Source organism: Hippopotamus amphibius, chromosome X (assembly GCF_030028045.1).
Source record: "Hippopotamus amphibius kiboko isolate mHipAmp2 chromosome X, mHipAmp2.hap2, whole genome shotgun sequence".
Lineage (NCBI taxonomy): Eukaryota > Metazoa > Chordata > Mammalia > Artiodactyla > Hippopotamidae > Hippopotamus > Hippopotamus amphibius.
This window is the reverse complement of record NC_080203.1, coordinates 28,150,787-28,163,573: the sequence shown is the minus strand read 5'-3', so window position 1 is coordinate 28,163,573 and position 12,787 is coordinate 28,150,787. Positions and strand designations below refer to the sequence as shown.

Sequence of the window (12,787 nt, the reverse complement as noted above, 5' to 3'; positions counted from 1 at the left end):
AGGAATGCAACCTTTCCAACACTGCTGTTTAGCCTAGTGAGACCCATTCCAGACTTCTGACCTCCAGAAATGTAAGATAATACACTTGTGTTGTTTTAAGCCACTGAATTTGCAGAGATGTGTTAAAGCAGTCACTGGAAACACATGCGTGGCTTCTTTCCTGATACAGGTCTTGTCCCTTCCTCTTCTTCCTTAGACTTGCATTGAACATGGAGCTGTAAAAGTCACCTAGTGACATTTAGGGAAAGGCCAAGAGAACAGCAAAGCCACCAGCTCTGACACTGTTGAGCTTCTGAATAAATGCCAGGAGCCCCTGATCTCCAGCTTTGTATGAGAAAAGTAAAGTTAGATATTCTGTTACATGTGGACAAAAGCATCCCTGAGTGACAAGCAGGTAAAAATAGAAGGGGCTGTGAGAGAATGTCACAGACCTAACCTGAGCATGAAAGGTATGTGCAGTGGAATTTGGTTTTTTTCTGTTCAACATCCAATTGATTGGATGGGGGGTGAAATCCCTAGTGTGTACAGCATTGGTGGACTGCAGTAGCAAGCCTCCCACTTCAAAGTCTAAAGAAGAAAATCTTCCATCTCCCTGCCCCTTGGCAGCCAGTGCACAGAGGAACATGCTCGCCACAGCCAGAAAAAGAATACAAGAATATATAAAGAAAAAAGGTTAACACCTCGTGTTGATACCCCTCCCAATATCCCCTGGGTACTCATTGTTTCCATCTAGGCCAACGACTTCTTACTGCAAGCACCTGTGACTCTCTGCCTGAGGACTTTCTGCTTGAGGGAGGGTGCTTAGCCAGTGTACACAGCAGGCCAGAAGTAGCAGGGAGTTAAGGCCCATAGGAGCAAGCCTCAATCCATGATGGACACGGGTGGAGGAAAAATATCCCAGCTTCCTTGTTCCCTGGGTGGAAAACTCTGAGGCATGTTCTATTTAGTCGTCCTGAGGTCCCCATGGAATCCAGTCCCAGTTGCCCACAGCACTAACCTGCTCATTAGCAGACCTTGTATTGTTTTTCACGTCTTCCCTATCTCACTTCCCCACTCCCCGCCAAAGCTTCCTAGGATTATCTTCCAAATATCTTGCTCTCAGATACTTCTCTCAGGCTCTGTTTCACCCAGAGTAAGATGGTTGGTACAGAAGTAGTCCTCTGAAGTTAGACCTTCAGGATGAGATTCTGAAATTGGATCACCTGTAGAACATAGGCACACAAAGATCTCATTACTGGTAAACCTTCGTGTACAGTCAGGCCAGTCACGATCGGCTATTCTGTTGCTCTCTGTACAACCCCTGCCCGACCAGTGCCTGCTTCACCTACACCCGACTCCCGTGCCCGACTTTCCTACAGACTTGCCTCAGGCCCCAGCCAGTGATTGTTCTTGTCACAGAGGCATGAGGGGCGTGCCCCTCTGCTGGTTTCCCTGGTAACTAATGAGCCCACCTGAGGTCAATTCCCCTGTAACTGGCAGTCTTCCTATCCCTGAGGGGGAGCAAAGACTGCGGCCATGTCCTGCCCACCATCCGCTCACTCTAGGACCTTGCTTCAGACATGTAAGTTCCCCCACCCATTAAACCACTGACGTCTCTGTTGCTGACTCCGGGCTCTTTCTTCTGTCTTAAAGCTGGGCAAGCACAGGTCTTGTAGGCCTGTGGGGTGCGGCCCAACAGCTGGCATGTTGTACTGAATAGAATCACAATTGGTGAGACTCTCACCTATGCTGGATTGGGATAGGGTACAAATGGAAGGAAATGCACTGGTTTGTTCAATGGCTCTAGCACTCGAAAGATAGAAACTTCTTCAGAATCAGGGAGTTGGTTTGCTGTTGTTAATAGCCTTAGAAACTCTAAAAGAAGCAAATGATAGGTCTGGTCAGCCAACTATTAAAGTGAGGAACAGTGTGGGAGCCAAAGGCCTTCATGGGAACTTTTATTTTTTCATCTCTTCCAGAAAAGGGCAGTCTAGGCTAAACATCAAGCCTGGATTTGATTGCAAGGGTGGTAGAATTACATGGGAGAATGATGCTTGTCTTCCTCAAGATCTGCTCTCAGCTTAGCACATTTCTTCTATAGACAAATAGCTAGGGACAATTCTTAGCATGACTGAAGCAGGGAAATAGTGTTTCTGCTCTGAGAGAAAAGAGACTATTCACTTAGTGAATCTGTATTTGTAGGAATCAGGAGAATAAACCTGGGAATGGATCTTGAGGGTACTGGACCAGGGAGGAATATAAAGCTGGATATGGGAGAGTTTGTTGATATTGGAACACTCTCCCATGACTCAGGATTAACATCCTGGCAAGGACACCTGGAGGCAGTTGCAGTATGCTGCTGGAATGGCTCCTTGAAACTTGGAAACAACAAAGCCTATATAGTAAATGAAGTGGAGTTGTTGGAACTGTCTTGACAGGGTACTGAGAGAAGGGCCAAAATCTCATAGAGGTGGGCAAACTAGCATAGCTTTATTATGTAGGACCAGAAAACATACCAGTTGACAGTGTCCCCTGGGAGGACCCAGAAGACACTTCGTTTGTTAAGGCAGTAAGAAATGTGTTACTGGCATTGTTGAAAAACTCCATGGTGGCTGTCTTCTATGGGGCAGGGTTCATGATAGGATAGATTGCTATGTAATTAGGCTCTTTGGTGTCATTGAGGATGATAGGAGTCTAGAATAGCAAAGGCCAGGTGGCTGCAGTTAACTCTCAGAGTCAAGGTGAGTGTGATAAGCACAGTGGACAGCAAGTCCAGCGTGGAGAAGGCGGGGCTTTAACCTGTAGGGGTCTGTAGAGATGGCTAATAAACCAGCATTCTTAGGAACAATATAGAAGGCAAACTGCATTAGTTCACTAGGGTTACCATAACAAACTACCACAAACATAGTAACTTAAACAATGGTAATTTATTTTCTCACAGTTCTAGAGGCTAGGACTCCAAGGTCAAGTCATTGGCGGGGTCAGTTTCTTCGGAAGCCTCTCTCCTTGGCTTGCAGATAGCTGCCTTGTCACTGCGTCCTCACGTGGTCACCCCTCAGTCTTTGTATTATCTATGTCCTAATTTCTTCTTCTTATGTGGACACCAGTTATATTGGATTTGAGCCTACCCAAATGGTAAATGACCTCATTGTATCTTAATTACCTCTTTAAAGGCTCCGTCTCCAAATATGTCACATTCTGAGGTATTGGGGTTAGGACTTCAACATATGAATTTTGCAGGGATACAATTCAGCCCCTAACAGAACTCAACAAAGGTATTGCCTATAAAACTGAAAAAAAGTTTTAAAAAATAGTTGGTCTACACTGATGTCAGTTACCACAATGAAAAATCTTGATCCTTTGTCTAATTTCCGTCCCCAAGCAGGTTCTCAGACCCAGAGCTGATCAACTGAAGAAAAGGCCAGCTCCCCTTGAGGAGGGACCCTGCAATGCCACAGCAAATACATACAGTTATGATGCCAGTATTTCTGCCTCAACAGGACGCAGGCCATTTATCAGTGTGAGTGTAAGTGGGGAAAGAAGAATACCCATAGCTTGGGGGTACTGATATCAGGGAACCCAAAGTGCCATCATGGGGCCCCCTGTTAGAGCAGAATGTATGGAGGCCTGGTAGGAAGTGCAGTCCTGCCCAAGTCTCACAGTGAATCCAAAAGATCCACACCCATTCTGTGATCATTTCCCTGGTCCCTGAGTGTCTTACTGGAAGAGACATATTCAACAGTTAGAAGAACCCTCAAATTATTCCCTCACATAACAAGTAAAAGCCATTATGATAGAAACGGCTAAGTGGAAGCTTCTAAAACTCCCTCACCCAGCCAAAATAAGAAATGATGCCACATCCTGACTGAACTGGCAGGGAGTAGTGCCAGGTTCCTCACCTCCTGCCCAGGTAAGACAACTTTGAGGTATGCTCCACGATCACCTGGAAAGCCCCAGTCGGACTGAGCACCAGTTGCCCACAGCCATACCTGCTCACTAATGCACCCTCACTAATGTACTGGTTTCCATCCTTCCCTGCCCCACTTTTCTATTTCCCTACCAATGCTCCTAGGATCACCTCCCACACAGACTATTTGCACTCAAATCCTTACCTCAGGGTCTAATTCTGGGAAAACGCAACCTAATGTACCTTCTTTTGGACTCTGTTTATACTAAAAGATATACATATAGAGGGTTTTTTTGTTGTCATTGTTGCTGGTTGTTACCCCAAAAAAGATCATTCCATATGCACTATTCTGCAATAATCTTTTTTCATTTTATGATGCTTTATGGAAATCCTTCCAGGCTAATAAATTGTATATCTAATTAATATTTTAATAGTTATATCCCATAGTATAGATATACCATCCTCCTATTGCTAAACATTCAAGTAGTTTCCAGATTTGCCTCCACAAACAATGCTGCCAAGAGCATTCTTGGACTTTTAACCTAATGAACCAGTACTTCTATTTATATACGATAGACTCTGAAATTAAGGATTGCTAGGTCAAAAGGTATGTGTATTTTTGCTTCCAAAATCTACCTCCAGAGGGTTTCCCTGGTGGCACAGTGGTTAAGAATCTGCCTGCCAATGCAGGGGACACGGGTTCCATCCCTGGGCCAAGAAGATCCCACATGCCTCAGAGCAACTAAGGCCGTGCACTTGTACTCTAGGGTCCTTGAGCCATAACTACTGAGTCCGTGAGCCACAACTAATGAGCCCATGTGCCATGACTACTGAGGCCCATGCACCTAGAGCCTGTGCTCTGCAACAAGAGAAGCCACCGCAATGAGAAGCCCACACACCACAATGATGAGTAGCCCCTGCTCACCACAACTAGAGAAAACCTGCACAGAGCAACGAAGACCCAACACAGCCATAAATAAAAATAAATAAATAAATTCAAATTAAATCTAAAGGACAGAAACAGTATCTCATTGTTACTGTAATTGTTTTCATCACCACTAGGGAGACTAAACATCTTTTCATTCACTGGCCATTCAGATTTTCTCTGTGAATTGCTTATTCATATCTTTTGCCCATTTTTTTCAATCAGACTTTTATAAGAACTCTTGATGTATTAGGAATGTCACTCCTACACGTATGTGTTGCAAATACTTTTTCCAAGTCTAGAATGTGTCATTTGACTTTATGTTTAGAAACATAAAATTTTTTAAAAAATCTATACAGTCAATCATGTCTAACTTCTTTAGCGGCTTCTGGATTTTGTGTCTCATTTAGAAAGATTCCTTGACCCCTCAAAATGTTCTAGACCCCAATAGATGTTCTCCAAGTTTTCTTCAAATATTTTTTTATTTCTGTGGGCAAAATTGTTATCCAACATTGTAGATCAGTAAGGTGGGAGGAAGCTAGAATGATTCATGTAATGGAGCAGAGTTGGAGACATCTGTATGAACTTACATTTGGCTTAATATAGATATGAATAATTGCATATGAAATATAAATATGTGTATACACTCTTGTTAGTATACCCACGTATATCTCCTCGCTCTGTCAGCTGAGAGGGCACAGAAGCAACAACACCTCAGCGGCAATGGACAGACCTAACACCCAGGTCTTTGTTTCTGATACTCTCCTCCAATAAAAGGAACCACGGAGAGATGGCTGATTCTAAAATTGGGGCAGGAAATATACAAGAAGAGCCTGAAGCATCTCGTAGTGCCCCAAAGTAAGAAAGTGCTCCCCCCGCCCCCCCAAAAATTCCACAATGATGAAGATATGTCAGAGGGACACAGGAGCCAAACTGGAAAAGCTCCCAAGAGCCAGCGCTGGAACAACTTAAGTAATAAAAGAAATAGTTATATTACAACCCAAAGTATAAAATAAGTATCCATGGATTCATACTGTTACAAATAAATGATTAAATACATGAACAGGGGAGAAGGGACAAATTTCCCATTCAGAAGAATTCCAAATGATTTATGTAGATACTCTGCCTTCAAAGTGGTGCTTCACAACCCCCACTACTTAAGTGGACTGTGCACTGTTGTTACCGAGTCCAAGCTCGCTCTGCTCGCCGCATGACAGGCCAATGAATCGGAGACGAGGTGTTGAGACAAGGAATACAGCTTTATTCGGAAAGCGGGCAGACTGAGAAGATGGCAGACTCGTATCTGTCAAAAAACCATCTTGCCTGAGTTAGAATTCAGGTTTCTTTTATACTAAAAAGGGAAGGGGGTGTTGTGGGTTGTTGCAGACCTCTTGGTGCCAGAATCCTTTGTTCTTGCAACTGTCCATGTAGGTCAGGTCACGATGCTCCTGCAAACCTCCAACAAGACAAATGTTATTCTCTGTTCTGCAGTTTTATGTGAATGGAAAAGTGTTACACCCTCAAAGGTCAGAGGCTTGAGAATGGGCTATCCTGTATATTTCAGGTTATAAAGCAACATTCTAAAATTATAGCAAAAGCAATAGAACACAAAGGTTAGTGTAAAACAAACAGATCTAACATGGAGTCCGATTTAGCTCTTCCCTGTAGCAGTGTGATGTCCTTCCAAAGAACACAGTATGTCGAGGGGTGGGGGGGGTGGTAATTTTCTAGAGCAGAAGCCTGAGAAACACTACCTCAAACAGGTGATCAAGGTTTAATATTGACAGTGAAAAGTTATGTTGATCATTTGTCCCCTTGATATGTGACGAAATGGCGTGTTGCTTCTGTGGTCTTCTTCCTCCAAACCCATAACACTAGTCCAACGATGGGAAAACAAACCCCAATTGAGGAACATTCTACAAAATACCTGACCAGTACTCCTTAAAACTGTCAAGGTAATAAAAAACAAGGAAAGTCTGAGAAACTGTCACAATCAACAGGAGCCCAGTGAGTCATGACTACTAAATATAATGTGGTATCCTGGATGGGATCCCAGAAGAGAAAAAGGACATTAGAGTAAAACCAAGGAAATCCGAATAAAGTGAACTTTAATTAATAAAAATATATGATATTGCTTTATTAATTGTGAACGAGTTATGGAAAATATACAATATATACTACTGTAAGATGTTAATGAAAGAAACTGGGTATGAGGTATATGGAAACTATACTATCTTTGCAATTGCTTTATAAACCTAAAATTGTTTTTAAAATAAGTTGATTTAAAAAAACTTCATCCATGTGAATTATATTTTTGTATGGTATGACATAGGGGCATGGCTCTGTTTTCTTCCATGTGGAGAGCCAATTGTGCCAATATCTATTTATCAAATCATTGAATTAAAGTGCTGCTTTTTTATCTGTCAACTTACTATGCATATTTGGATTTTGTTTCTGGACAATTACACTGCTCTGATATCTTTTTTATTCCTGTACTGATGCTGTACTGTTTTATTTATTTATTTTTATAAATTTATTTATTTATTCATTGGCTGTGTTGGGTCTTCGTTGCTGCACACGGGCTTTCTCTAGTTGTGGTGAGCGGGGACTACTCTTCATTGTGGTGTGCAGGTTCCTCATTGTAGTGGCTTCTCTTGTTGTGGAGCATGGGCCCTAGGCGCGTGGGCTTCAACAGTTGTGGCACATGGACTCAGTAGTTGTGGCTCACAGGCTCTAGAGCACAGGCTCAATAGTTGAGGCACACGGCTTAGTTGCTCCATGGCATGTGGAATCTTCCCAGGGCAGGGCTCGAACCTGTGTCCCCTGCATTGGCAGGCCGATTCTTTACCACTGCGCCACCTAGGAAGTCCAGATGCTGTACTGTTTTGATATGGAGGTTTTATGGTACTTTTAATATCTGGTAAAATATACTTGCAACTAATATCACATAGGACAGATTTCCATAGTATATAAAGAGTTACAATAAAATCAATAAGAAAATGAACAACCCAGTAGAATGATGAGTAAACAATATGAACATATAGTTCATAAAACCATAAATACAAATGGCCCTTAAACTTGTGAAAGTATGTTCAAACTCAGTCATAATTAGAAAAGTACAAAATGAAACCAACTGAAATACCCTTTTCACCTCACAGGTAACAAAGACCAAAAAGTGTAATAAAATGTTATTTTTGTGAGATTTCAGGAAAAGTCACTTTCATACATTGTTGATAGGAGTGTAAATTGATACAAGTTTTATGGAGAGCAGTTTGGCAACATCTATAAGAACTTAAAATGTACATGTTGTTTGACTCAGAAATTCTATATCTAGAAACAACTTACATATACTTGGAAATATATAAATTGTATATACAGTGTTATTCATTGAAACATTGAATGTAACAGGGGACTAGTTAAACAATGGTACATCCATAAATTGAAACTGTTTACACAAAGGAGCAAGAAGCAAGCTCTTTATGTATACCTCAAAGTTACATTGTTAAGACAAAGTAATATGAAGAACAAAGTGTATAAAATGCGTAAAAAATTGATTCAAATATCTCCGAAAGTATATGGGAGAAACTGGTGACCTAAATTGCCTATGTGGCTGAAGGGAAGGGTGGAAGGGAGATTTATCACTGCATACATCTTGGTAACTTTTGAATTTGAAACAAATGAATATTTAATTCATTTAAAAGAATAAATAAAATAAATTATTTTTTAAATTATTTAACTATATAATTAAATATAAAATATATGTTATATATATAATATTTTATCCATGTCAATGAGACTTTTATAGGGATTAATATTTGAATTGTATTATATTTATCATTTGGGGAAGATTAATGTTCTTATGATATTTTGCCTTTCCATTTGTTCAAATCTTATGTTGTTCAATAAGAAGTTATAATGTTTTTCATATAAATCCTGTACATTTCCTCTTCCCTTCATTCTTAGGTATTTCAAATTTTTGTCAGTATTGTGAATGAAATAGTTTCCCATTATTATTTCTAGCTGGTTATTGATGATGTAAAGAAATACTATTGGTTGATGCTTATTTTCATATAGCTAACCACCTCACAAAAAACCTGTACTACTTCTAGTAGTTTTTGTAAAGCAATTAAGTTTTATATGAATATAATTTTTTAAATAGCATAATTTGCCTTTTTTTTTTTGCCATGCCATGTGGCTTGTGGGATCTTAGTTCCCCAACCAGGGATTGAACCTGAGCCCTCAGCAGTGAAAGCGTGGAGTCCTAACCACTGGACCACCAGGGAATTCCCAACCACTTTTTTTCTAATGTGAATTTCTATTGTTTTAGTCATGGTATAAGCTAAACACACCTGTGAGAGAAAGAGAGAGGGGGAGAGAGAGAGAAATATAATATAGTGGTACAAATAAGATCAAAGTTGACTTTTTTCTTACACAGTCGTTGACCAGTCCAGGCTGGGGGAACACCCTTGCTCCTCCAGGTTATTAGTGACCCATGTTCCTTTCGTCTTATTGCTCTGCCATCTACTGGGGTATTGTACTCATGCGCACGGCTGAAGCAGAATTACAGTTATTTCTATATCCCAGCCTGTGGGGAACAGGGTGGAAGAAAAGCCTAAGGTAAACACGTTCCTTTTAAGCAATTGCGCGGTACATTGATCTCATCACCTCTGCGCATATTCCACTGGTGCAAACACAGTCATGTGGCTGCACTTAGCTTCAAGAGAAACTGGGAAATGTGCTATCTCAGCCTTGTTCTTAGCTAAAACCCTATTTCTACGAAAGAAGAGAACAGAGTTTTTGAAGATAACAGTCTGCTACACATATTATTTCATTTTCTTATTTTACTGGTTTAGTTATAACAACCAAAACAACTTTGAATAATGGCGATGATAGCATCCTTCTGCCATTCATGATTTTAATGAAAATGACTTTATTTCATTATTTATTCATCATTTAGTATAATGTTTGCTGTCGAGTTTTGGTAAGCAATCTTTATCATATTTAAGTAGTTTCTTTTTAATTTCTATTTTACTTTAAATATTTATTAGGATTGGCTGCTGAATTTTTAAATGCTTTTTCAGTTTCTACTGACACAATACTATGGGTTTTCTCTTTAATTGTTTCATGTCATGAATTATGTTGATAGACTTCCTAATGTTGAATCATTTTTGCCTTTGTGAAATAAACCCTACTTGGTCACGGTGTGTTATTCTTTTGCCACACTGCTAGATTCTGTTTATTAATATTTTATTGGAATTTCTATGTGTATATTTTGTACAAATATTATCATATTTTCATATTATATTACCATATGTAAGGCTATGCTAGCTTTACAAAATGAATTTGGGATCTTTCCATCTTTTCTGTGGCCTGAGGGCTGCTGCCAGTCCGTGAACGGTTTGTTGCCAATCCGTGATGAGATAAGTACAGAAACGGAGAGGGTTTAAAAACCTTTGCAGAAATTTGACATCGCTATGACGTCAAAGCAGTGATCAGTGGACTCATTAATGAATAATGCGTTCAGTTTTTGTAATTATTTTTTTGTCCCAATGTTACATTTGTTTTGATTATATTTATTGAAATGTAAAATGTAATTTATTTTTGAGGAATTTTAAAATTTAAAAGTTGGGCTTGCCTTATTATTTCGTTTTTCTAGTTATTGTTATGGAATTTCACAAAAGTATATATCCACAATAACTGTAACTTTTTTAAAAATGGGTCCTTCATTCAGATAATTTGAAAATCACTTGTCTAGAATGGTCGAAATAACATTAAAATTATTTGTTTTTTAAAGGTTAGCTAGAACTTAGTTGTAAAGCCAACTGGACCTGCTGACTTTCCATTCTCTTCTATAGTTACTGCTCTCTTCGAGTTTTCTATTTCTTGCGTTAATTTTCGTAGCTTATGGTTTGCCAGGAAATCAGCCATTCCTTTGATATATTCACATTAGATATTCTTAAAAGTTAAAAGTCTTTTAATATCTTCTACATCTGTTAAAAGTCTTTTAATATCTTCTACATCTGTGTGCTTTTCTTGTCTACTTAACCATTACTAATATTTTACCCCCCTTCCTCCCTCCCTCCTTTTCTTCCTTCGTACCTTAGTCGGCCTAGCCAAGAGTTTTATTGTTTCATTCCAAAAAAATCCGGCTTTGGGAAGCGGGCGGGCGGGAACTGGGTGGGCGCAGAGCGCGCGGACAGGGTCGCTTGGAGCGGAAGGACGGGGGCGGCGAGCGCGGCTCGGTGGAATCGGCCCGGCCAAGGAGAGGCGGTAACTCCGAGGACCAAAATAGGGTTTTCCGGGTTTGGGGAAGCCGCGGCGAGCCCCATCTTCCGGCGTCGCCGCCCCGGATGCTATCTCCTCCTCCTTTGTCGCCGCCGCCTCCTCCTCCTCTGTCGCCGCCGCCTCCTCCTCCTCCCCGGGCCGGGCTCCGGTGCCTGGTCCCTTCTGACGCCGCTCCTGCCGCCGCCGCCGCCGCCGCCGCTGGGTTCCTCCTCCTGCACCATGTGTCCGGCCGAGTGATGCGGCAGTACACAGTGGTACGCAGCCGCAGGACCTCAGCTGAATACACAGCTAGAAGGTTGGCTGTCACAGGGTAGGTCAACAAAAAGACACGCTGGGGCCATTATCACTCCCAGTGCAGCATAACTTACTGCGGGTTTTGTTGCTGCCCGGGCTTATGGCTTTCCCATTATGTGCCCCTCTGCCTCTGCACTTTTCAGTGTGGATAGACGCAGGACACCTCTGTGTGACGTCCCTATTAATCAGAAGATTTCTGGAGGATTGAAGATGAACGCAGTATTGACATACATTGCTGTCATACTGTTAAAGCCACAGCAAGCAATAAGGATGGGTTTGCTATTGTGCTGTGCTGCTTGGAACTCGGAATGAGTCAGAATAGGAATTCAGGAAACTACAGTAAATACCTACCACAGCACTGTCCAATAGAAATATAACGTGAGCCACAGAGGAAAGCTAAGTATGCATTTTAAATGCTCTAGTAGCCACATTTAAAAAGTTAAACGAAACAGGTCAAATAAATCTCAATATCTTTGTTCCAATATATCCAAAATATGTCAATATGTATCAGTATGAAAATTATGTGATATTTCACATTCTTTCTTCTTCTTTGACATCTTGTGTGTATTTACACTTCCAGCACATTTCCAGTCGGATTAGCCACATTCCAGGTGCTCAAAAGCCACATATGGCTAGTGGTCACCATACTGGACGATGTGGATTCTTCTTTTCCTGCTATTAGGTGAAAGGTTCTGAACAGTTAATCTGCTGAATCTCCGAGGGCAATTTATGGATCCACTGACTGTCTAGAGTCTAGTTTAGTTAAAACATGTAGGAGTGCTAACAGAACAATTGGACCTCGTATATTTTAGCTATTCCTTGAAGAAATTCCTTAATACAATGTACGGAATAAATCTCATTGGCTCTTATTAAATGTTATCACGGAGCTCCAGAAGATTGGAACAGCTATGAGCGTTTCCTGTTTGAATTATGCCCAGTCAAGCCAGTGTAGAAACTGGCAGGAAATCTCAGTGAGTTGGGCAGTTGGAGCATTCTGGGTCCACTGAAGCTCTGGACCTTCAGGGGTGCCACCGCACATCAATGTACCCAGCACAGCCCTCCCCAAAATATGGTTCCTGATTTGAGAACACTGAAACTAAAACTAACAGAATATCCTGCTTTTATTTTCTAGTAGGAATAGCCCTCTCTTAATTTCAAGTCATTAAAAAGTGCTTCTGCATTTACAAGGCAGTGGAAGGAAGGCTGGTATCTAAAGTTTGACTTTAAGGGAGGGAGGGATAAATTAGGAGTTTGGGTTTAACATATACACACTACTATACAAAATAGATAACCAGCAAGGACCTATTGTAAAGCACAGGGAACTCTACTCGATAGTCTGTAATAACCTACATGGGGAAAGGATCTAAACAAGAACGGATATATGTATATGTATAACT

General features: G+C 40.9%; 1 protein-coding gene across 1 annotated transcript; it reads left to right on the top strand.

The window, feature by feature from the left end:
- The first annotated feature begins 1,515 nt into the window (after positions 1-1,515).
- On the top strand, positions 1,516-11,702 carry LOC130841394 (uncharacterized). Its single transcript, XM_057717575.1, has 3 exons — positions 1,516-1,561; positions 10,971-11,406; positions 11,534-11,702. Exons 1-3 carry the CDS (start codon positions 1,516-1,518, stop codon positions 11,700-11,702), a joined length of 651 nt encoding a protein of 216 aa, XP_057573558.1.
- The last annotated feature ends 1,085 nt before the right edge of the window (positions 11,703-12,787 follow it).

Excerpts from the sequence above, each read along its gene's own strand:
- LOC130841394 (XM_057717575.1), top strand. The coding sequence starts at position 1,516 with ATGTCCTGCCCACCATCCGCTCACTCTAGGACCTTGCTTCAGACAT. Across the intron at positions 1,562-10,970 it reads TAGGACCTTGCTTCAGACAT|CGGGCGGGCGGGAACTGGGT; the intron begins GTAAGTTCCCCC and ends GGCTTTGGGAAG. Across the intron at positions 11,407-11,533 it reads AGAAGGTTGGCTGTCACAGG|TGTGGATAGACGCAGGACAC; the intron begins GTAGGTCAACAA and ends TGCACTTTTCAG.